The sequence below is a fragment of the Poeciliopsis prolifica genome, unplaced genomic scaffold, assembly GCF_027474105.1.
Source record: "Poeciliopsis prolifica strain line A6 unplaced genomic scaffold, Auburn_PproV2 SCAFFOLD002, whole genome shotgun sequence".
Taxonomy (NCBI): domain Eukaryota; kingdom Metazoa; phylum Chordata; class Actinopteri; order Cyprinodontiformes; family Poeciliidae; genus Poeciliopsis; species Poeciliopsis prolifica.
The window spans coordinates 192,501-215,543 of NW_026562377.1; the positions used below are offsets into that span (position 1 = coordinate 192,501).

Below are 23,043 nucleotides of genomic sequence, written 5' to 3' on the forward strand. Positions count from 1 at the left end.
AGCTGAACAGCAGAACGTGACGGTTCTGGAGGTTCTGCCTCAAACCCCCAGTGGAGTTCTGTGTGGACTGGCCCGGTTCTGTTGGTGCTCTCAACAGATCTGTGTTGATTCCATCTGTGGTTCCAAGATGGTGGTCCAGGTTTCCCCCAACCCCACCTGTTGCCTGGGTTGAGCTTTGGCAGTCTATGAAACACCAGTCTGATGCCTCATCTGGACCAGAACCAGCTGACCTGTGGGAGGAGTTGACCCTGTTGCCAGGTGATGGAAAAGTGGTTGCTAGGTGGTCAACTATGTTGCTGACCCCAGTTTGGCTGACCTCGTTCCTCCGTGGGGTACCTGTCACCAGACAGCTAACCCCACCTAGGTGGCTAACCCCATTCGCCGCCGCTGGCGTGCGTGCTAGCTCGCCGCTGGCGTGCGTGCTAGCTCGCCGCTGGCGTGCGTGCTAGCTCGCCGCTGGCGTGCGTGCTAGCTCGCCGCTGGCGTGCGTGCTAGCTCCGCTGGCGTGCGTGCTAGCTCGCCGCTGGCGTGCGTGCTAGCTCGCCGCTGGCGTGCGTGCTAGCTCGCCGCTGGCGTGCGTGCTAGCTCGCCGCTGGCGTGCGTGCTAGCTCGCCGCTGGCGTGCGTGCTAGCTCGCCGCTGGCGTGCGTGCTAGCTCGCCGCTGGCGTGCGTGCTGCCGTGTTCCTAACCTCCACTGAGGCGACGGAGCTGAGGAAGTTTGAGGCTTTTATTAGAAAACAGGTTTTATTTACAGAACACAGGGGGCGCTGCGGCCTCATTGCAGCAAACAGGAAGCAGCTTCCTGCAGACATCATCTCCATGGCGACCTGGCCACGCCTAGCCTGGTGCGTTCAGGTGAAGGTGGGCGGCATCCTCCTCCACAGACCTCCACACAGGCAGTTCTTGATCCAGCGCTGCTCCCACTGCTTCATGGCGTTCGTCTTGTTGGGGGAGCGAAGCATCGTCACGCAGCCACACCTGTAGAGGGCGGTGTGTCACATTTTACGGGGGCTCCGAGTGATCGGATACTGCAATGACATCACTTCCTGTGGGCTCACCTGGTGCAGGCCTTGCTCTCCTCAGTGGGGCTGACACCCATGTGAATGCAGCGCAGGTTGTCCATCTTCTGAGCTCCAGGACTCCTAAACACAAACACAGGTGAGGTCACCTGCAGCCAGAGCCCTGCGCTGCATCGGGCCAGGTGAGGTTTACCTGGTGAACACATCCAGGGGGGCGGCGCCTCCCACACCTTGCAGCGACGAGGCTTTCCCAAACTGCAGCCGCAGCGGCAGCTTCCCTTGCAGCTTCACGATGATGCCGTCGTTCACTGGGAGCCAGTCCATACTGGGAACCAGCAGCTGACTGGGCAGCAGGCAGCACTCATCTATCAGGCTCTCGTCGGGTTCCTGGGGGGGGCCGTCGTCCCGCGCTGCCAATTAGGGGACAGGAGTGGGGTCTTAGTGTAAGGAGCCCATTAATTAAACCCTAACATCCAATTTACGTAATGCCACTCATAACACCACTGAAGTTCTGCTTTCCCCCACACCCTGAACGCATCACCTGCCCTCCATGTTACAGTCATACATATCAGAGTGACATCCTGCGCCAGCGAGCTCGGTGTGTGTTGCGGCGTGGCGCCTTACAGCACAGCCACAGCTTGGTGAGCAGCCGGAACAGCAGCTGCATGCTGTCCTGGTTGTCTGACATGGCGGTGAAGGTGGGCAGGCAGCCGGGCTTCAGCAGCCCCCAGATCCGGATCATCACCAGCATCTCCCGCAGCATTCCCAGCGACGCCCCGTCTCTCATGAAGCCGAACCCGGGCCGAACCGCCGAGCCCTGCGGGAGGACGGGTCAGGGGTCAACGGCTCTCGCCTTGGCCGGATGAGGCGGCTGCAGGCTAAGCCGCCGTGAGGTCACCCACCTGGCTCACCTGGTTGGGAAGGTTGGCCAGCAGGTAGAGGACGAAGTCCCCCACCCATTGGATGAGCTGCTGCAGGGACTGCAGGGGGGGCCCGTCCAGGACGAACTCCTCTGTCTTCAGGTTGATCATCACCTTATCGATGTCTGAGGACACACGGCGCTCAGGTCAGACGCCGCTCTCCTGGCCTGGCGGCGGGTCGCCCGGCGCTTACCTGTGTCGGTGTTCTTGGTGCAGATCTCGGTCAGCCGGTCGCCCGGACTCTTGTCCGGCGTGTTGAGGACGTGCGGACGTAGCAGGGACTTCAGGGTGGAGCTGATGGCGATGAGCAGCAACTTGGCGTGGAAGTCGCACGCCCGCGCCGCCGTCGCCGTGGAGAGTTTGCAGAGAGACGCCTTGACAGCTACGATCCGCGTGGCCAGAACCTGCAGCGATCAGAGATCAGTGGAGAAAGGGTGCACCGCTGCGGCGGCAGCTGCGGCGGCGGCCCTCACCTGCTGCAGCGCCTGGTTCTGCCGCATGTACTCCTCATGCAGCTTCTCCACCAGGTTGTGCACCATGCTGGGCTGCACGTGCAGCAGCACGTCCCACCAGTCGTAGCCCGTCACCATGCAGTACTCCAACAGGAACAACAGGTGACGCAGTGTGGTGTTCATGTCCAGCACCTGGCCCATAGAGGGCGACACGCGCAGCATGTGGAGCTGAGGACAGACACCAGGACAAAAGGTTTCCTCTGCAGAGATTCAGCCCCATGTGGCAACAGACGGAGACGGGCCTCACCTTGCCGTGGCCGTCCACCCCGGCCAGCGCCAGCGAGGTCCAAGAGAACTGCAGCGCCTTGAAGTGGAGGGCGGGGCCGGCGGTACGTGGACGCTTGATGGCAGCGTCGTCCCCGGGCCGCTGAGCGGAGCCGTAGAACACGCCCATGGTGTGGAGGGACAGGCGGTGCAGGATCTGGATGCTGCCATCGTGGAATGCCAGGGCCAGACCTGCACCCAGAACCAAACCGAGTCACAGAAGGCCGGGCCCGGGTCGGGTCCGGGGTCCGCAGCTTCCTCACCCAAGCCGGGGCAGAACTTTGTGTCCGACGCCACCTTCAGGTCGGTGTTGGAGATGGAGATGGGCAGCTTGGGCAGCGCCACAGCAGAGACGCGCTCCAGGTCACCGGTGGTCGTCAGGATGCGCCACTTCAAGATGGTAGGCTGCTTCTCACCCACTGCGCAGAAGTTGGGAGGTCAGGGGTCGGGCCGTCAGGGGTCAGGGTCGGAGAGGTGGGTCTTACCGACTGGAGAGCGGTGCTGGAAGATGTTGTTGACCGGAAGTCCCTCCTTCCTGAGGGACCAGCACTCCACAATGCTGCCGCCCTGATTGGACGCGCACAGCAGCACCTGCGACCGGAGGAGCCGTCAGAGAGGGGCCCGTTCCGACCCGGCCGGCCCCGACCCGGCCGGCCCCGACCCGGCCCGACGGCGCTCACCTGCTCAGAGTTCTCCCGGGTTAGGAACTTGAGGTGCGTGACGGCCGGATATTTGTCCCTCCGCAACGGGTCGGTGGTGCAGCGCAGGAAGAGCGACGGCAGCAGCTCCGTGTCGATGCGGCACTTCTCGCTCACCACGCTCACCACCACCTGCGCACGCCGCCTGGTTAACGTGTGCCTCGCCTGCGCATCATGTTACCGTAGCAACAGCATTGCCTTCGGCCCTCACCTTGTAGAATTGGACCGGCGAGGAGCTGCTGCCGTCGGTCGCCGCCACCACGATGTTCCCGCCACCGGTGAAGGCGATGTCCGCCAGCGCCACGCGGCCCCGCAGTCGGCACAGGCTCTCGCTGGCCGTCAGCAGAGCGCCGCCCGGCTTCAGCAGCGAAACCGTCACCAGGCCGCTCACCGTCACCGCCAGCCAGCCTTCCATCGGCTTCCCGCCAAACAGCGTCAGCGACGGTGAGAACTTGACCCGCGAGAACTTTTCTCCAAAGTTGGTGGAGCCAGACTGCGGCGAGAGGACAGGTAAGGCCCGGCGGCGCTCCACGCAGCCTGCGGCCTCTGAGAAGTGACCTTACCATCTCTACATGCAGCGCCAGCTTGACGCCGTTGTGCAGCCAGCTCAGCGCCACGATGGGGTCTCCGTCCACCGAGCTGCTCAGGGCGCTCTCCCAGCTGTTCACCAGGTGCTCTGACATCGACCAGCACTGGATCCTGCCGTCGCCGTCCGCCGACAGCAGGCGGGAGCCTTCAGAACCGGGTCGGGACCAGGATAAAACACAGCGAGACACAATAGAGAACCAGGAAACATCAGAAGCCTGCAATTAAAACCCTGCAGAACTGGGTCAGAACGTCCAAGAGTTACAGAATTTGGACAACAGAAGACTTGGGTGAAGCTCACCTGATTGGTCCCACTCCAGACAGGAAATGACTTCACTGTGGCCAGAGTTGATGGAGAACACATCCCATGGATGCTCTGTGTCGATGATGTGGATCATGTGACTAACATCTGGAAGATGAACGGGTTCTGATTGGGTCAGAGTGGGTTCTGATCAGGTCAAAGTGGGTTTTCCCAGGTCTCTGGTCCCTGCCTACCTTTGGTGTCGTCATCATCGTTCTTTAGGTCGGTGGTGAAGGCCACCAGGTTCCTGCAGGACCAGGAGCTCACCAGTGGGATGGACGGACAGTGGGTGTTCTTTGGACGCTTCTCCCAGTCGCACACATACGCCAGCTCCATCTCTGAACCACTGAAGAAGAACCAGGACAGGTGGGCGCCTCACCTGAGAGAAAACAAACATCTGGTGAGGCTTTGTGTTCAGGTCCGTTTACTGGTTCTGATCCTCGAAGGTCAAACATTCAGTTCTGGTGTGAACTGGGATGGCCCAGTAGCATTTATCAGCAGGGGTCCCATCGCTTTTGGAAACTAGGAAAGATACTAAATACATTTTCAGATTTAAATCATATTATCCTGTTTAATAGGCTCGGTTCTGATCAATTCAGAATTCCCCTTAAAAGCTGCTCATTTAAGCTAGGTTGGATCCGTTGGTTTGATTGGATGTTAGCATAAATCTATACTCATTCTTTATAAGAACAGCCTTTTGAAATAAATTGCAGCCGAATTGGACCCGTCCTCAGACGGAACCAGGTCCAGAAGCTGGAGATGTTTGAAGTTCGCTGGTTAACCAGTTTAATTCAGTTTTTCAGCAGATGCTAGCATCCACTAGCTGTTTTTAGCTTACCTGACTGATTAAGTGGCGAGAAAATAAAGAAACTTTTTCAGTCTCAGAAAAGAACAAAACCGTAGAGTAAAACTTTGATATGAATTACAAGGCCGAACCGGACCGGGTTTAGTCGAACTTGCGTCTTTTCAAATAATGGAGCTAAAGACAGTGCAGTAAAACAGCCAGACTCGGTCCCACCCCCGATCCCACGAAGGCTGTACAAACAGCTGCCTGAATGTAAAACTGAATTATTCAAGCATCTCGTTAACAAGTTTTACGTGAACAGTGTTCCGTGTTCTTTTTGGCGTTAAATTAAAATTCTCTATAGATAATCTTCATTACGGTCTGTTAAACCTGTCTGCGGATTTCTGAAAAGGCGCCGCGGGCAGCCCGCAATACACGGAGGACCCAGAGACATTGGGAGGGCATTTTACCCTCAGTGCGTTCTGACAGGCTCTTTCAGAAAACCTTTAAAGCGCTCATGTTTACCACCGCCACCTGCCGGTGTTTTTTATTTAAACTTCTAGGAGATATTTGAGCAGAACAATATTTAAACACTTTAATATTAATGTACATGTTTTCATTCTGCTGACCAAACAGGCAAAATCTATCAAAAACCACAAAATCACATCTGAAATGTCAAATATGTTAATAATTAAAACTCTGCGATCTAAAAACAAAGAAACCACCAGTCAGTATTGTAGATGTACTTATTCTTTATTTCATGAAAGAAAAAACTTAGAGATTAAAATCCCTTTTTTTTCAACATTACTTTAGCAGAATGCCTGTCAGTAAACAGGTTCTCCATCGGCCAATCAGAGCGCACCCAGCTGCTTGGGAAGGACTGGAGGGTTCTTGGCATCATCTCCAAATGTGGTTGCTTCTGGTCTGGTGGAGAAACCTGAGCTTCTTAACATGGCTTGGGTCAGAATGTCACAGCAGGCTCTGACCTCAGCGTGGAAGAAGTTCTGCTCTCTGCAAAGTGGGTCGTTCTCAACTCCAAAACCCATCCAGACAAACAGCAGAACTCCAACAATCAACGAATTTTAGGGTTTCATTTATTTTGCTGTATCAATTTCAATCATGAACAGTTAGTGACTTCCTGTTTAGTTTTGTCAAATTAAAAGTGTCAAAATCAAACTCCTGCTTCACTCTCTGAGGTTAAACTGAAAGCAACCAGTTGTCTCCACTGGACGTCGACTCAGCAGCTGATTGGATCAGATGAGAGAACATCTTGTCTATAAGGGTCCATCAGTTGATGCTGCTGACCCATGACCCTGCTTAGGATTGGTCCACACTTGGTTCTGGAACCAAATCTGGTCCTGCATCTGGTCCTGGTGGTCTCACTTGTGGTCCTGGTTGGCGAACTGTCCAGCCTCCCACAGCATCGCTCTCTGGTTCTTATGACGAACGACTCGAGTGGACTCCACCACCTGAGACAAGAGACAGAGGGGACATCATGGTGATGGAATAGATGTACATGGAACCAGTCAGTGAAGTCTTTCAAAATAAGAGTCTTTAGTGACAGGGTCCAAATAACTCAAACTCCTGAAGATCCGCAGGTTGATCCAGAAATCTAGACATGCTAACTAGCCCCTTGCTAAACACGCGTCACGTCTTCAGCCTATAAGTTGAGAACCAAGTGGGCCAGCGTTCGCTGGGCCAGCAGAACCATCATTCAAAGTCTAACTGGGTTACAGAAAGCTTAGAGTGCTGATGGTTCAGAACCTTTTGGATTTAAACTCCCTTTATGACCTCAGGTTCATCTCCACGTCTCCCTCGGCTGTAGGACCAGTCAGTCCAGAGAACTGGACCGACTGACGGTTCTGTTTGATCCGGATCTACAAAATTAATGCAGAAACCTTCAGAATGTTGCTGAAGAGACGTTTAATCAGCAATCAATGACTCAACTTCTGTGCATGATGGCTGCCTCCATAGACCCAGTAAACAAAACCATCAGATCAGAACCTCTTAAACAATGAGGACTAAACATTCTGGGTTCTACAGAAACTCTCAAATAGCTTTTCAAAATAAAGCTCACAGATTCCCTTCAAGGTAAAAGTACTGCTCAGTCATGGATCGGGCCATAGGTTCTGTAGAGACTTTGACTCTGTTGATTATCTTGTGTTCTAGCTGGGGTTGGTTCTGTAACTGGTGTAACTGGTTTCTATCCTGCACCATTTCAGGGTCTTCGGTGCTTACCTCATTGTTGATGTCATCAACCAGCTGGATTCCTGCGTACTGAAAGACACAAACATCTTCAGACAGGAAGTCCCACCTCGCAGGCTGAGACAACCAAAATAAGAGCAGGAGACTCACAGCGCTCTCTTCCAGCTTCAGCTTGGCTCGGTGGTCCTCAAAGTCCTGCAGCAGCGTCTCCGTCAAACCTCGAGGAACCGTCCGGACCGCAAGTGGGGAGGAAGAGGCCGGGGGCGCCGAGGAGGCCCAGGGCTTAGCGGTGAAGAGGGAGGCAGAGGGCAGCAGGACGTCGAGATGAGGAGAGGACGAGGACGGACTGGCAGGTTTCTCTGAGACACAGGAAGGAAGCACAATGTGTACATGAGCAGGCATGCTAACACACAACCCTGAGGGATACCTGAGACATCAACCACAAAGTGTCTGTGACCAAATAGGACCTCTATGTTCTGGTTCTAGAGGAGTTCTATTGCCTCTTGTTGACCTTCTGTTGACCTGAATGCATCTCCAACACTCTATGCTAGGAGACACTGCCCCCCACAGGCCACCCCAGGAAGGACAGCCTTGTTCTCCTTGAAGCTTAGCTGTAGAGGCTGGACTCTGAGTCAGAAACTGTTACTAATTGACTCTGTCTGCTGGACTCTGGCCTCATTAGGTTACTCATTGTGTCGGCAGTGAGTCCGACCTGGAGCAGGCCCGGTTCTGGCTTAGTCTGGACCTCCTGGGAAACACCAACCCAGTATTAAAAGCTTGAAAAATGATGAAGCTAATCATGACTCAGTGTTCTTTAGAAATGACAGACCTTAGCAGCAGCCCAAAGGAACCAGCAGCGAGAATGTTGATCCCAGACGGTTCTTTTATCTGAACACAGAGTTAATGTTCCTCCACTAACTGACACCGGGATGCTCACAGCAGAACCCTGATCCGGTGAAGGGAGCTGATGTCAACCCACCTCTGTCCTAATCCCAGCCACATCAGCTGACTGCACAGCCAGGCAGGTGCAGGGGGGGCAGAGTGAACAATACCTCCTGCTGTCTTACCGCACCGACCCGTTTCCTCTACATGGTTGTGTGGGACAAGCCGGATCGGGAAGGAACAGCTTGGTGTCAGAGAGAGTTTGACAGGACAGGCAGAAACTGCAGTAAATATCGGCGTCCTTTTCCAAAACCGCCTGGGGTTTAATTCATCTTAGTGACAATAGGTCCAACATCACGCCTGACTGTAAATATTTCTATTTCTCATTAAAACAGAAACTAAAAAGCTGATGCCATTAAACTCAGGACAGGAACCTGGTACCTGTTTTCAGTGGCGGGTAGAACTGCCTCACAGCCGTCCTGGATGCCTGCTCCGCCAGAGGAGCCGGAGAGAAGACGGGTCGGCTGGTTTCCTTCATGGACTCCCTCAGCTCTCTCAGCTCCTGTTCTCTTTTTAGAGCTTCTTCAATCTCCTTCTCAATGAAGTCTGGAGCTCCTTGCCCTCTGGACTGCAGGCCTGTGGACTCCAGGTTCTTCCTCCAGCTCTGAGGGAGCTCGAGATCATGCAGGGTTGTTGGTGTGAGAGAAGCAGGAGGGGAGGAAGCCGTTTGTTTTCGCCCCTCAGAGTCCCTTGGTGTGAATACGGAGGTGGTTGGGTTCGTCTGGGAGAACCAGGACTCATCAGGATGTCGGTGAGGACAGCATGGAGAGAGGAACACTTCATCTGTTCCAGAATCGGACTCAGGCTTGTCTCCTGAATGTAGGTTAGCCTCTTCTCTCTTGTACCCCAGCTGTGGAGGAGCAGCTCCGTTGTCTGGTTCCTGGATCTCTTGTTGCTGGGGGCTCTCCTCCCTTTGGCTTTTCCTTTGGGATTTTCTGTGGATGATGAAGCTCAGTGGATTCTTCTCAAAGGTTCGGTCAGGTGTCAGAGACAGCAGTGAACGTCTGGTTTCAATTCTGATCATCTCCGCTTGACCACTGCTGTGCTTCAGGCCTCGAGACTTCCGTAGCTCTGCCTCACGTTCCAGAGTTAATCGGATCTCCCTCTCAATGGGGGTTTCAGGGAACATCTTGGATTTCCTGCGTTGATCAAGCAGGCCGACATCACTGCCGTGGCCTCCAGCCACTTCGACTGACAGTTCCTCATGGCCAGAGTCTTCAAAGACGCTACTCTCTCTACTCAGACTGGCATCGGATCGGAGCACCGTCTCTCTCCTCTGAAGATCCATTTCGTCTCCGCCTGCTGCTCTAACTGGAGTCGTGTTATCGCCTGTCTCCACGGCACCATAGACCTTCACCTTCCTTGACATATAAACATTAGAATCCAATTCTGGAGTCACGGCCAGTGGGATTTTGGGGGACCGGATGGGACTGAGCATGTGTGCCAGTTGGTCTTGCTCTATCTGTAGAAACTTCTGTCGGGCTGCACCAAAGTTGATCTGCTCCTTCACCACGGCCCCTGGCGCAGTGGTTTGAGGAGATTCTGGTCTGGAGAGAATAGGACTGAAGCTCAAACTGAACCCCTCCAGCAGTCTATCTGTGGACAAGATGGTGTCCAGAACCTCCGCTTGGTTCTGTGGTTCTGGTTGGCTCCTCCTTGGAGCCTGGCTGTGGATGATCATCTTACGAAGCTGCTTCTCCTCATCCTCATCTATCATTTTCATCCCGTTGTTGGAATCCACCATATACTGATTGTCTCCATTGCTCTCTGAGAACAGACTCTCTGGCTTCTTGTTGCTGCTGTAGGTCTGTAGTTTGAATCCTTTCTCTTTCTTCAGGACGACCAATTGAGCCTGGCGCTGTGGTGACACCATCCAGGCTTCGTTCAGCTCCGCCTCCGGACTCCTGGGATCCTCCACAAAGGAGTAGAAGCCACTCTGAGAGCCAGAGCTGCTACCGGGACTGCTGGGCTGCCACTCGTCACCGCTAGAGTCCCCATCCTGCACCGTGACATGCCGGACATTGACTAGGCCGTTCCGGCTTCCGTCGTTCTCCAAGGAGCCAGAGTCCCGGTCCGCCAGGCCAAAAGCAGGCCCAACAATGGTTCTCAGGTCTGAGGGCTGCAGCAGGGGGGACAGAGGCTTCAGCACCCACTTCCTGGGGGAGCTGTCCATGTCTGTAGGGGGCGTTGTGGAGCCACAGGGGGTAGAATCGTCTCTGGATCTCTGAGAACTTTGTAGGGATCAAACAGGCAAACAGTCTTCGGTGGAGATACTCTGAAACAACAGTAAAGACAATTTCTGAAGCCAAGGAGGAATAAACTAATCAGCGACACTCATGGAGACCTGTGGGCGTTTGCAAAGCATTGTGGGACTCGTAGTCCCTGTAGAGTCTGAGAAATGAAACTGAAGTCACAGAGAAAAGACGTCTGACTGATGAGAGATGAGTTTACAGAGAGGAGCGGCTCGGGTCACCTGACGCAACAACCCGCCTCTTATCAGATCCGCCCTGCAGGTCCAGAGATAAACCTGCTGAGACCAGCGGTTCTGATGGACCCGGTCCAGTGTTGACGGCAGCTGTTCTTAACAGGAGCTTTTAAACTGTGCGGATCTGCACTGGTTTCCGGTTCCAGCAGTCCCAGTAAGGCAGTCTTAAACTGGATCTTATGCTGGTTCTGTTGGTGGTTGGCCACAGAACCGACCGTACTGGGTTTGGCCCAGGTGTGTTTAAAATCAGAACTTGATTTGGGTCACTGACATCTAAACTGGTTCAACTCATCCAGTTTGAAACTGGTTTCATACTGAATTCTACAGGGTTCTGGACCGGTTCTGTTTATATAACTGCCTTGATACTGGTTTAAACTGGTCAGATTTTTCATTGTTTTGATTGGGATTAAAGTTGGTTCTGGACTGGTGTCATCCTGGGTTTGAACTGGTCTCAGTTTGTGTCAGTCCTGGTTTTAGTCTGGGGTCGGACTGATAATGCGTTGCCTCCTGCAGGGTTCTGGTCGGGTCCATATTAATAGGATCAGATTTCAGATCTGATCCTCATCTCTGATCCAGAACTTTTTGGACTTTCTGTCACAGCTGGTTCGGGTCCGAATGGTTCGGAATCAGCTGGTTGTCCAGGATGGTTCCGAGTTCTGGAGAAGGTCAGTTCATGTTGGGAGGATCAATCTGGATCAGAACCGTCTGATGAGATGGTGAAAACCCGGACCACAAGAACCGCAGGAGGAACATTCAGAGCGGCAGCTCCGCCTGCGACCGGCTGATAAGACGCCGCTCCCGCAGCTGGCGGCCGATAGGCAACCGCCTGCTGCAGGGCAACCGAACCGGGCCAGAACCGGGCCAGAACCAGTGTGTGTGTTCCTCTGTGTCTGTATCTGTGTGTTTGTTATTTCTGGACTGAGCCGAACCACAGCCCCGCCCCCTAATGACCCAAACATCTGGTCAGCCTCTGACCTGAACAACAGAATCTCTCTTACCTCCATCAGTGTCCAGCAGCAGCCGCAGCTCTGAAGAGCAGCTGCCCGAGGGGACGAAGGTCGCTGTGAGGCCCCGCCCACTCACTGGCCCCGCCCACCTGCTCTCCATCAGCAGGTGGACTCTGGATCATCACCATGGAGACAGTGGGTCTTTCTGGGTCCAGTGTTTCCCAGCCCTGGTCCTCCAGGCTCACTGCAGCCTGGTGGTTTCAGTTTGCAGCTGTTTGCTGAACTGCAATCAGCTGAATCAGGCATCATGAAGCAGGGAAACAGATAAAACATGCAGGGCAGTGTTGAGAATAAATAATTCTGTTTTTCCTTCTGTCTCTTTTAGCTAGTTTTAGTAAAGCTAAATCTAAAGAAAATGACATGTTAGGAAACAGTCTCAAAGCGAGGGTTAGAAGACATGACATACTGGAGAACGGCCTTTTTAGAGCGCAGCTCAGATAGAGGCTAACAAAAGGAATGGAAAACTTTTGTTTGATGCCATTTTGTCCTGCTAACTCTTAAAGGTGGCATGAGAAATGGACCAGCTGTATTTTGGTATTAATTACTGGAAATCATGAATTTAACTCACTGATTCTTTTTCAACCTCAGACATCAAGAACTGAGCAAGGAAGACGGAGAACCAGGAGAACCAAGCCCCCTGCTGGACCGGAAGCAGTACTGCAGCCCTGCTCCCCCCTGCTGGACCGGAAGCAGTACTGCAGCCCTGCTCCCCCCTGCTGGACCGGAAGCAGTACTGCACCAGGTTGTTGGCAGCCTCACCTTGTTCTCCGGGTCCAGACTGAGAGCCAGAACCTTCCACGGCGGAGTGTACTGGAACATTCTGCTGCTCCAACTGGACCTGGCCTGTTCTTGCTGGGAAAGACAGAAAGAGTCCACAGAGTCCTTTACGGTGAGTGGGGAATGTGGACGTTTATTAAACAGAGGAATTATGTATACAAGTTGCACATGTATCGGTACCTTCTGTAAATTCTGCTCAGAGCTCCAGGATGATCAGTCTGGATCAATCTAAACACCAATAAATCAGCGGATCAATATGATCTCTGATCAATGGCTCCATGTTCTCCATCAGAGCCAGAGATCCTCAGCTATACCTGAGATTATTGATCACCTTCAATAATCAAACTTATTGATCAGCCCTGTTTTCCCTTTAGTGAGAATGAATGAGCCATAGATGCATTGAGACCACTGGTGGGCAGTCCCGGTCCTCAAGGGCCGGTCTCCTGCAACTCTTGGACGTCTCTCTGGTCCAACACTCTTGAATCAAATCAGTGAATCACTTCCTCGGTGCAGTTCGGTTCTCCAGACTCATTATTTGACTCTGATGTGTTGAAGTGAAGATGCATCTAAAAGTTGCAGGAGACCCTCCAGGCCTGGAGATGCCCTCCCCGATTCAGACGATGCGTTACGTCTTTATGAGACAAACTGGACTGAGGTTTTCACATTTTTACTTTTGTTTTCTTTATTTTGTGTTAGTTTATTGTCTGAGGATAAATCGTTTCAGTTTTATGTTTAAAGAATAAAAGATTTATGATAACCATCGGGTTCGATGCTTCTTGGACTAAATAACTGAAGTCAGGTTTCAGTGTATTTAGGTGAGTTTCGATGCCTTTAGTTTGTTTTTGTCTGTATTAAAAGTGGCTGCCACACATTTTCACAGCAGGTAAAAAGCTTGCTAAACTTCATGCAAACTTTCACATCAAGTTTGTTTTATACATCTTGTCTCTGTGTAAAATATGTTGCCACAAACAGCAACATATTTTACGAAGCCCTGAGGGTTTTTTATGCGCCGCAACTTTCTGTTGCTTTTGAGTTTTAACACAGAGTTCAGCTCTGGTTCTGAAGCTGAAGGAGCCAACGACAGGTTGGTTCTGGTTCATGTCTGGTCTCCTTCTTCAGGTTGTTCTGTTCTTTATGAAGGTTTCGGTTTCGTCACTGTCGGAACCAGAACCGAGCCCAGCCGTCGGACACACAGACAGAGCATCATTAAAATGTGTGTGTGTGTGTCTATGCGTGTGTGTGTGTGTGTCTATGCGTGTGTGTGTGTGTGTCTATGCGTGTGTGTGTGTGTCTATGCGTGTGTGTGTGTGTCTATGCGTGTGTGTGTGTGTCTATGCGTGTGTGTGTGTGTGTGTGTCTATGCGTGTGTGTGTGTGTGTGTGTCTATGCGTGTGTGTGTGTGTGTGTCTATGCGTGTGTGTGTGTGTCTATGCGTGTGTGTGTGTGTCTATGCGTGTGTGTGTGTCTATGCGTGTGTGTGTGTGTCTATGCGTGTGTGTGTGTGTGTCTATGCGTGTGTGTGTGTGTCTATGCGTGTGTGTGTGTGTGTCTATGCGTGTGTGTGTGTGTCTATGCGTGTGTGTGTGTCTATGCGTGTGTGTGTGTGTCTATGCGTGTGTGTGTGTGTGTGTTGCTGAGCAGGGGAGTTAGACAGGAATTCTGCTGATCGACAGAAACACAGACACAATGTTTACGCTTCCCCCACCTTGCCTCTATGTCAACACACACAAGTTTGTATTTCTATCCATGTTGGGACTTGGTTCTGACTTCACTTCCTGTCAGGACCGCCATGTTTACTGGACTAGCTGGCAATGGGACTTGGACTTCCTGCTGACCTATTTCAGCAGAATGTGTGGGCCATGTGAACTATGGCTTTAGTCAACCAAAGCAAATGGGATATATCACACTAAACCAAGCCTTACATGTTGAACTGGATCCTCAGCGGGTCCAGACGTTCCCATTCTTATGGATTTTATATCATGATTCCTCAGATTTTTATCATCAGAAACTGTAAAGTCAGGATCTGAACTGTAACACACGGAGCTGCCTGCAGGTGGCAGCAGCTGAACTGCATGACAGGTGAGATTTAGAATAGGAAAATACACCATTGCACCGCCAGCAGCAGCCTGAACGGTTGACACCAGGCGGGATGGATCCACGCTTTCATGTTGTTGATGCCAAATTGTGACCCGACCCCCTGAATGTTGCAGCACAAATTCAAACCAAGCAAGGTTTTTCCAATCCTCTGTTGTCCAATTTTGGTCACAATTGTGAGAATTGTAGCCTCCGTTTCCTTAGCTGACAGTTGGTGTAGTCATCTGCTGCTGTAGCTCATCCACCTCAAGGTTCGACGTGTTGTGCATTCAGAGACGCTCTTCTGCAGACCTCGGTTGTAACACGTGGTTATTTGGTGATGCTTGGTTTGAACTGCAGCAGATCATCTTGGCCATGCTCAGATGCGTTGAAATGCTACCATCTGAGTGGCTAATTCCACATTTTTATTAATGAGAAGTTGGAGAGGTGTAACTAATAAAACGGCCAGTGAGAGTAAGTGTAGGTCATTCAATTAACTCTACATCCTTAAGAAATAGAAAACATTATGTTATGTTATTAGAGAATTTTTATTCTATGGTGTCAGTAATACCAGAATTAATAATAAATAAAGACTTTGTTTTATTCTGACTTAGTGATGTAATTATATCAGTTGTGTTACCAACCCACACCAGTAGAGGCAGTAATAGACCTGAAAAGAGCAACTGGGGAGCAGATTTAGAAATACACAGAAAGATACAAAATTTGTTAGAAACTATGAGCTGAACTGAAGTAAATAAAGACAGGAGTTCAAATACATGCTGAGAGTGAAAATCCTTCCTGAAAGTTAAGATATATCAGAGATTTAAAGAGAAAATTATAAATGGAGACTTTGGATAAGATAAGAAATAGCGCCCCCTTCACTTCTGGACTCATTTCCAAATAAGACATTTGTCTGCCATGTGGCCTGGCCCCACCCCTTCCTGTTTGCGGCAGGAAGGTGGACTTGCTTCCCCAGGAATCCAAGCTGTTCCCAGCGGGGCCACAACGGGCTCTTCTTTGACCAGTCTGATCAGAATCAATTGAACCCATCATGTTCAGAAAGCAACCGACAAGATCCATGACTTACAGTTCAGAGCATAAGAAAGAATCCAGAAAAGACAGCAGAGGTCAGAGAAAAAAAAAATCAATGGCTTTCACCAAGAGAAGAAGAAGGTGAAGAGGATGCAGCAGGGAGACCTTCATCCAGACAGATGACCTCCTGGCGACAGTAAGGTCCCAGCCACTGGTGCCACCTGCAGGTTCTGCAGAAGAAGAAAAACAGGAAGAGCTGATGGCGCTGCTGATGGCGCTGCCGGACGGTCTGCATGGAGCCATGGGTTCTAATGGAGTCAGTCTGAGTCCGATCACTGAGCCAATACACTATCTGGTTCTGTTTCTGGTTCTGCTGTGAGGTCCGGAATCAGGGCCCGGCCAGAACCGGGCCATCAGAGAGAAGAAACCCAGAAACTGAGAAACAATCTGAGACCCACCAAGACCCACCCCAACACACACACACACATATATATATATATAAAATAAAAAAAAATTCCCTTCTCACCCACCGCGGGTGGTTCTTATCCTCTGAGCTCGGGTCCTCTACCAGAGGATATATATATCTATATATATAGATCTATATATATGGTCCTCTACCAGAGGTTATATAGATATAGATCTATATATCCTCTACCAGAGGCCTGGGAGCTTGAGGGTCCTGCAGTATCTTGGCTGTGCCAAGGACTGCACATTTCTGGACTGAGATGTCTGATGTTGTTCCTGGGATCTGTTGTAGCCACTGCTCCAGTTTGGGGGTTACTGCCCCGAGGGCCCCGATGACCACAGGCACCACTGTGGTCTTCACCTTCCAGGCCCTCTCCAGTTCTTCCCTGAGGTGTGTGTGTATATATATATGGACATGAGCCGCAAGGACGGAGGCAGAGGACTAGTGAGTGTGAGAACCACTGTCCAGGACGAAACAACTAAGATCCATAAATACATCAGGGACAAAGCCTCAACAGACAATGTGCTCAGTGAATGTCTCAGACAACAGGGAACGGAGGTTGAGGTGCCAGAGATACCATCATGGGAGGACAAACCCCTACATGGGATGTACCACCAGCAAATAACCCAAGTGGCTGATATCAGTAAATCCTACCAATGGCTGGAAAAAGCTGGACTCAAGGACAGCACAGAGGCCCTCATCCTGGCCGCCCAGGAACAGGCCCTAAACACCAGAGCAATAGAGGCCCAGATCTACCACACCAGACAAGACCCAAGGTGTAGGTTGTGCAAGGAGGCCCCTGAGACAGTCCACATCACAGCAGGGTGCAAGATACTGGCAGGGAACATGGAGCGACATAACCAAGTGGCAGGCATAGTGTACAGAAACATCTGTGCAGAATATGGACTGGAAACCCCGAGATCAAAGTGGGAAACACCCCCAAAGGTGGTGGAGAACGCCAGAGCTAAGATCCTGTGGGTCTTCCAGATCCAGACAGACAAAATGGTAATGGCAAACCAACCAGACATTGTCGTAGTGGATAAACATCAGAGGAAAGCCGTTGTGGTAGATGTAGCAATACCAAGTGATTGCAACATCAGGAAAAAGGAGAAACTGGAGAAATACCAGGGCCTCAGGGAAGAACTGGAGAGGGCCTGGAAGGTGAAGACCACAGTGGTGCCTGTGGTCATCGGGGCCCTCGGGGCAGTAACCCCCAAACTGGAGCAGTGGCTACAACAGATCCCAGGAACAACATCAGACATCTCAGTCCAGAAATGTGCAGCAGTCCTTGGAACAGCCAAGATACTGCAGGACCCTCAAGCTCCGAGGCCTCTGGTAGAGGACCCGAGCTCAGAGGATAAGAACCACCCGCGGTGGGTGAGAAGGAAATTTTATATATATATATACACACACACACATATATACACACTGCTTCACACTAACTCCATTTTATTTCCTTTCAGAAAACAGACAGGCATACAGGTGAACACACCTGGAGAGTGAAATGCTAACATGCTAATGCTAATATACTTAAGTATTCTCAGCAGGAAACAGCAGGTGTGTTGAAGTGACAGCAGAAAACAGGAAGTGATGTCATGTTGTTAAAGGGAAAGGTGGAGTGGGCGGAGTTAGTTCAGTCTCAGTCACATGATGCTGCAGCATTTACACGGCTGCTCCTTCTTCCCTGCTACCGCCCTTCCCTCCACCGCCGCCTCCCCGTTGCTCGCCATTACCGTTTCTGGAGCTGTGGTTGGTGTGGGCGGGGCAGCAGAAGGCGGGGCAGCAGAGGGCGGGGCAGCAGAGGCAGGTGGATCGACCTTTCCATCTCCGTCATTGATGAGCACCAGCTCCGCCTTCACCGTGCCCTGCAGCCCCAGAAGCTTCCTGGTCTCGTCCTCGTCCTCCACATCCTGGTATCCCATGAACACCATGGTAACCGGGTTGTCGGCGCTGGCCTCCGCCACGTCCGGCTCCCCGCCGGCCGTCGTCTCCAGCCCCGTGATCGCTGCGGCGGTGGACGGGGCGTGACCGGGGGTCCGTGTGGACCCCGGTTCCGGTTCCGGCAGAAGGTCCGACTCCCTCCGGACTTCTCCCGTTGGCCGGGAGGTTGCCGTGGTAACGGAATGTGACATCACCGAGGCCTCGCCAGCTTTGTGGATGAGCTCCTCCACCTCAACGGAGCTGAGCAGGTGAGCGTCGTCCCCGTTCATCTCATGGACCACTGGGGACAGGGACAAGGTGGGACGTTAAAGGGACTCTGGACACACCTGCTGCTGAAGGACCAATAGCAACGCAGCATTGGATGACATCACACCATGCACCATTGCAGCGCTGCCCTCAATGGCAGAACACAATGTTGCTTCTCTTGCGTCTTCGTCATGCCAGCAATCACTTTAGATGAAGAGGAAGCCATCTTCCTCTTCATCAGGCTCCTCCTCTCTTCTCCTAAAGCGCGCTCAGCTTTTTGTTAAATCTCACCTTTCTGTTCATCTTCATAGACTTTGACCCCTTGATCGGAGAGGTCAACAGGAAGTTTGGTGTTAGTGGAAAGAACTCTGGTTTCCCCCGTCACTTTGTCCCGCTCTACTTTAATCTCCACTGAGTACATGGCTGGAGGACAGGAAGTGGAGGACAGGAAGTGGAGGACAGGAAGTGGAGGACAGGAAGTGGAGGACAGGAAGTGGTCAGAGAGGATGCACATGGTTAACAGTGGGAAAGAGGTACTCATGATGTCAGCACCACCTTGACCTCTGACCTGCTCAAACAGCAGTCTGGATCACCTGGTAAGTATTTCTAAACTGGAATTGAATTACATTAACAGAAAGCTAATGGTTGCTATGGCTACAAACCTGCTGGCATGGAGCTGCAGGTAATATTTTATAATACTGTTTATCATGTTATGTGCCTATAGTTATCACAAACATGATAACTACATGATAACATGTAGTTTATCATAACCCAACACAGTAATAACCCTGTAATTGAGTCACTATTAGACCTAATAGAACGTCTTTATTTTTCTTCCATCACCGTTAATGCGGCTCGTACCGCTGCGAGCCCCCCCCACAGAACTGCTATCAAAACGTGCGGCTCGATGCCAACAAGGAGGCAATTAGTGTGCCATCAGAGTTACCATGGCGAAATTTCCAACTGCCGAAACTTAAGAGTGTAACTGACGTTTCGTTAGAGTGGGAAGCAGTGCCATTTTTTACCCCAAATAAATTTTGAAATCGCCGCCACACCCACAAATATCGCCCTATCGGTATCAAACTCGGTCATGACATCAACACAAATGCCTGCTCCGGTAAAATGTTTTCAAAGTTTCTAAATTTTGAAATTGCTAGGGCTTACAGTTTTCTGTCTAGGTGCTTCAGAGTGAAGTGATGCGACAGGATTTCCACTCGCTCAGCCAGGATCACTTCCAAGTATTTCTGATAAATTTCAGACCTCAGCGCACACCATTTTTATCTCATTGCTATTACTGTGAGTGATGTACAGATATGAATAGCGGGACTATCGGAGACGAAAGATAACCCTCTCATACGCTTCAAACGGTTTTCCGTTACGTATCACGGTTTCCGAACGGGAAGGAGTTGTTCGGACCGCTTTTTTTAGTGAAACTGGCTGCAGCTGGCAGAGGATCCATTGCCATAGCAACGGAGCACAGCAGGGCAGAGCAGCTGATTAGGACTACAAAAACGCATCACTGTAGTTTTTACTATGGCAGATGGCCTTTAGAACTACTTCTTTTTTGGCCATTATATAACTGAATTCACTGAATCAGTGTTACACATGGGATCAGTATTGCCATTTCATATGAAACTTACTGAAAATTTCAAAATAAAAGCCTCTATAGTTCTGTCACGTTAGTGCACTGCCATAGGCGGTGCAATAAGATTAACCTGCATTATCTTTTTCTCTCAGGTTAGGCCATCAGCATTAACATTAGCCTTTTCCCTAAAATAAGCTTTTACCTATTTTTGTTGCTTAGTAGCAATGTTTTGGACACTCAGTGTAGCAAGACAACATTCTAATAATACCCCACATGCTACTGGCATCATTTACATTAGCATTTTAGCTTACACACCCATTTCAACATACTGAATGGTGCAAGTCCATGTTGGTAAACATGCTTGTGACTCTCCACAAGCTATTGACCACCATTTAGCCAAGCTTAGCATTGATGGTAAAGTTTAGCATCAGAACGCTGGGTCCGAACCAACGGGCACACTTTGGCAGGCCCCAGTTAAATTTCTTCACGAATTTTGTAGTTATAATGCCTTTAACATATTGTAAACCTGTTACCATGTTATAAACATGTAGTTAACAGACTGTAGAGCTGCAGTGAGCAGCTCTACAGTCTGTTGTGCTGCCATGCTAATATGTTGCGCTGCCATTGTAAAACCTGCAACATCTTAACTGGTAGTTAAGTTATAAACATGTAGTTGATGCTTTGTAAATGTGTAATAGACATGTAATAAACTTGTAGTTAACATGTTATGAGGTTGTAGATCACCTGCTGTCCTGTTCAGGTGTAGTTTACCTGGAGATTACATGCTGAACATCTTACTCACCTTTCTTCATCTCACCCCGGTCTTCTCTTGATTTACTGACTTTAAGACTTTTGTGAACTTTGACCTCTGCAGGGTCTCATGGGACAAACGGGAAAGACAGAGACAGAATGTGATGTCATCACTCTGTACTGCAATCTGATTACTGTATCCTGATTGGTGTATCCGCTCCTACCTTGGATCGCCTGACCTGACAGCTTAGCTCCGCCCAGCTCCATTCTGCTGTGACCTTTGACCTCAACAACTGATCAGAGACATGAGTTAGATGTAGAAGCAACACAATAAGAAACAGAGAAAAGTAGTTACCTGGATCAGGTGTTGGATTCACCTGGAGGCACAAACAGAGACAGGAAATAAACCTCCATAATCATACAGGAAACAGTGAGACATTTCACAATAAAAGCGTCCCAGTGAGATTGACTGAGGGTGTTTACTCACAACAGAGTGTGTTATGGTCTGAGAAACAGGTCCAGTTTCCAGCTTTGAGACTTCCTGCTCCAAACTGTAGACAAAAATAAAAAATAAACAGAAATAAACAAAAATAAACAGAAATAAACAGAAATGAATGAAAATAAACGAACCAATCAATAAACTCACAAATTAACGTAGTATAATGAAGGACTAGTAAAGTCGCTGAGAAACCAGATCAGACCTCCTGATGGATTCTTCCAGGGTTCTAGTTCTGGCTTCATCCTCCTCCAGCTGACTCCGGACCTGTTCCGGGTCCTGGTTCTGGTTTTGGTCCGGTCCATCGGGTCCTTGCAGGAGCCAGCGCTCCCTCAGAACTTTCGACTGAAGAGAAAGACACAGCGACACCTTCAGGTGACAACAGACAATTGCTCTGTTGCTGGTACCGTCTGCCGGTACCGTCTGCCGGTACCGTCTGCTGCTAATCGAGGCCTGCTCTGGGTACCAGTAGAACCAACCTTCAGGTGCTGCAAAGCTCTCCGTTCGTCCTCCAGCTGGCGCCGCTTGTTCTCCATCTCCGTCTGCCACTTCCTTTTTTCCTGAGGTATGATGGGAAACTGAGTTGGTTCGGCCTCAGTGAACCAGAACCAGAACCTCTCATGACTTGTCAGTGCCCTGCTGTCAGAGGTATCTGAGGCTGTTATTTTGAAAGGGCTGAGGTGGCGTTTCCTGCTGGCCGCCTGCCAGTGCGTTTGTCTCTGAGTGATTCTGAATAAAGCTGACCTGGTTTGAATGCAGAATCTTCCTGGACTGGATCCAAACCGGATCAATACCAGCATCGATCAGACCCGACCGATGCTGGAACCTGTCCGTTAATCCTTAGAGCCCGGCTAACACCAGTCCGGTTCTACAGAACCTTCCAGGAGCCTGACCTCTGACCCGGTCTGAACCCACACAGAACAGGTCGGGTTCCATCTCTGCAGGAACCCGACCCGTTTGGTCTTCTGACATCGGTTCTGATCGAAGTCTGTTTGATTTTTAATCAATCAGTTTCATTGATGGATGGACTGGTTCTGGTTCTTTTGGGACGATTCTGTTCAGAACTTACCGCCAGCTGCTGCAAACGGTTCTGATGAGCCTCCATGGTGCTGAAACACAAAAAGAGTCGGGTCACACTCGGTTCTGATGGTCGATCCAAAGTTCTGGTCCAGGTTCTGAGTCCTTACGGCAGCTTCCCCACTTGGATGTTCAGAACCACAGCCAGTGGGTCAAATGGGCCTGCTCTGGTTCTGACCGGAAGCTCCGCCCCAACCCACAAGGAAACAGGAAGACCCTTTCAAAATATGAGTCCCATCACCAGAAAGGTTCTGCTGGAATTCAGAGCCTCATCTGACCCGTCTGAGGCTGCAGGAGGTTATCAGAACCTCACCACGAACTTTGACCTCCAGGTGAGATGACCTCAGAGAGCCGCTGGGCCTGTGGAACACCTGCAGGCAGCGCTGACCTCTGACCTTGATGCTCCACCCCCCTCCGCCTTTGTTTTGAAAACCTCACCGGAAGTAGTGCTGCCTGCGAGCGTCCACCTTGATGCGTCACATTAATATCAGTAAACTGATCAATAACTGATACCAGCTGCAGCTCATTGATCCATGATCGGATCCTGGCCCGGAGTTCCGGTCGGTTCCGACCCGCCTCGGACCGGACCGGGATCGGTTCTGCTGCAGAGCAGAGTCCGGTGCCGCACAATGACGTCACAGCGCATGCGCATAAAGACGCACAGGCGCATTTAAAGCGAAATAAATAAAACTATTTAAAAACCGAAGAGGAGGAAGAGGAGGAGAGATGAAGGTTGACTCACCGCTGCAGCGGAACCAGAGGAGACAAGCAGGCCCCGCCCACTAGAAGGAGGGGGGAAGGCGTGGCTTCAGACTGGACCCAGAACCGGAGATCATCTTGATCCAGAACCTCCACCAGGTTCTGTTCACCTTCCTGAA

The 23,043-nt window shown here is 50.9% G+C and overlaps 4 protein-coding genes across 16 annotated transcripts in view; all 4 read right to left on the bottom strand.

Moving 5' to 3' along the window:
* Positions 1-232, bottom strand: part of plppr3b (phospholipid phosphatase related 3b) — a 7,965-nt gene extending 7,733 nt beyond the window's left edge. The window contains exon 1 of the mRNA XM_055047856.1: positions 1-232. This exon is cut by the window's left edge and continues 288 nt beyond it. The gene's annotated coding sequence lies outside the window, so the exon portion shown is untranslated.
* A 481-nt stretch (positions 233-713) lies between these two features.
* On the bottom strand, positions 714-5,473 carry med16 (mediator complex subunit 16). Of its 3 annotated transcripts, none has more exons than XM_055047807.1 (16): positions 5,138-5,469; positions 4,494-4,678; positions 4,300-4,407; positions 3,977-4,146; positions 3,625-3,906; positions 3,396-3,545; positions 3,201-3,306; positions 2,979-3,134; positions 2,699-2,907; positions 2,413-2,619; positions 2,133-2,343; positions 1,922-2,064; positions 1,644-1,836; positions 1,213-1,429; positions 1,059-1,142; positions 714-978 (listed from the first exon to the last, which is right to left on the bottom strand). In XM_055047807.1, the coding sequence occupies exons 2-16, from the start codon at positions 4,633-4,635 to the stop codon at positions 852-854; spliced, it is 2,505 nt and encodes an 834-aa protein (XP_054903782.1). In that variant the 5' UTR covers positions 4,636-4,678; positions 5,138-5,469; the 3' UTR covers positions 714-851. The 3 variants fall into 3 exon arrangements, with proteins under 3 accessions (XP_054903782.1, XP_054903789.1, XP_054903798.1); XM_055047814.1 differs by having other exon boundaries at positions 1,931-2,064; positions 5,138-5,468; XM_055047823.1 differs by lacking the exons at positions 714-978; positions 1,059-1,142 and having other exon boundaries at positions 1,312-1,836; positions 5,138-5,473.
* A 344-nt stretch (positions 5,474-5,817) lies between these two features.
* misp (mitotic spindle positioning) lies at positions 5,818-11,789 on the bottom strand. Of its 2 annotated transcripts, XM_055047835.1 has the most exons (5): positions 11,714-11,789; positions 8,612-10,505; positions 7,439-7,647; positions 7,322-7,360; positions 5,818-6,552 (listed from the first exon to the last, which is right to left on the bottom strand). In XM_055047835.1, exons 2-5 carry the CDS (start codon positions 10,401-10,403, stop codon positions 6,463-6,465), a joined length of 2,130 nt encoding a protein of 709 aa, XP_054903810.1. In that variant the 5' UTR covers positions 10,404-10,505; positions 11,714-11,789; the 3' UTR covers positions 5,818-6,462. The 2 variants fall into 2 exon arrangements, with proteins under 2 accessions (XP_054903810.1, XP_054903818.1); XM_055047843.1 differs by lacking the exon at positions 7,322-7,360.
* Positions 11,790-15,149: 3,360 nt separating this feature from the next.
* On the bottom strand, positions 15,150-22,987 carry palm1a (paralemmin 1a). 10 transcript variants are annotated; one of them, XM_055045258.1, is made up of 10 exons: positions 22,908-22,987; positions 22,158-22,197; positions 21,568-21,648; positions 21,294-21,433; positions 21,080-21,143; positions 20,948-20,969; positions 20,817-20,885; positions 20,645-20,719; positions 18,549-18,680; positions 17,503-18,291 (listed from the first exon to the last, which is right to left on the bottom strand). In XM_055045258.1, exons 2-10 carry the CDS (start codon positions 22,191-22,193, stop codon positions 17,714-17,716), a joined length of 1,197 nt encoding a protein of 398 aa, XP_054901233.1. In that variant the 5' UTR covers positions 22,194-22,197; positions 22,908-22,987; the 3' UTR covers positions 17,503-17,713. The 10 variants fall into 10 exon arrangements, with proteins under 10 accessions (XP_054901194.1, XP_054901233.1, XP_054901217.1 ...); XM_055045242.1 differs by lacking the exon at positions 22,908-22,987 and adding an exon at positions 22,679-22,895; XM_055045266.1 differs by lacking the exon at positions 22,908-22,987 and adding an exon at positions 22,604-22,621.
* Positions 22,988-23,043: the final 56 nt, after the last annotated feature.

Bases quoted from the DNA above. Each gene is read 5' to 3' on its own strand.
- med16 (XM_055047807.1), bottom strand. From the start codon at position 4,635: ATGGAGCTGGCGTATGTGTGCGACTGGGAGAAGCGTCCAAAGAACACC. The intron at 3,307-3,395 runs GTGAGCGCCGTC...CTCCGGTCGCAG, and splicing joins CCCGGGAGAACTCTGAGCAG to GTGCTGCTGTGCGCGTCCAA. The intron at 1,430-1,643 runs GTAAGGCGCCAC...CCTAATTGGCAG, and splicing joins CACCAAGCTGTGGCTGTGCT to CGCGGGACGACGGCCCCCCC.
- misp (XM_055047835.1), bottom strand. From the start codon at position 10,403: ATGGACAGCTCCCCCAGGAAGTGGGTGCTGAAGCCTCTGTCCCCCCTG. The intron at 7,648-8,611 runs GTACCAGGTTCC...CCTGTGTCTCAG, and splicing joins CTACCCGCCACTGAAAACAG to AGAAACCTGCCAGTCCGTCC. The intron at 6,553-7,321 runs GTAAGCACCGAA...CTCTTGTCTCAG, and splicing joins TTGATGACATCAACAATGAG to GTGGTGGAGTCCACTCGAGT.
- palm1a (XM_055045200.1), bottom strand. From the start codon at position 21,888: ATGCTGGTATTGATCCGGTTTGGATCCAGTCCAGGAAGATTCTGCATT. The intron at 21,434-21,567 runs GTTGGTTCTACT...CTTTCTCTTCAG, and splicing joins GAGCTTTGCAGCACCTGAAG to TCGAAAGTTCTGAGGGAGCG. The intron at 21,144-21,293 runs GTCTGATCTGGT...TTTTGTCTACAG, and splicing joins CTGGAAGAATCCATCAGGAG to TTTGGAGCAGGAAGTCTCAA.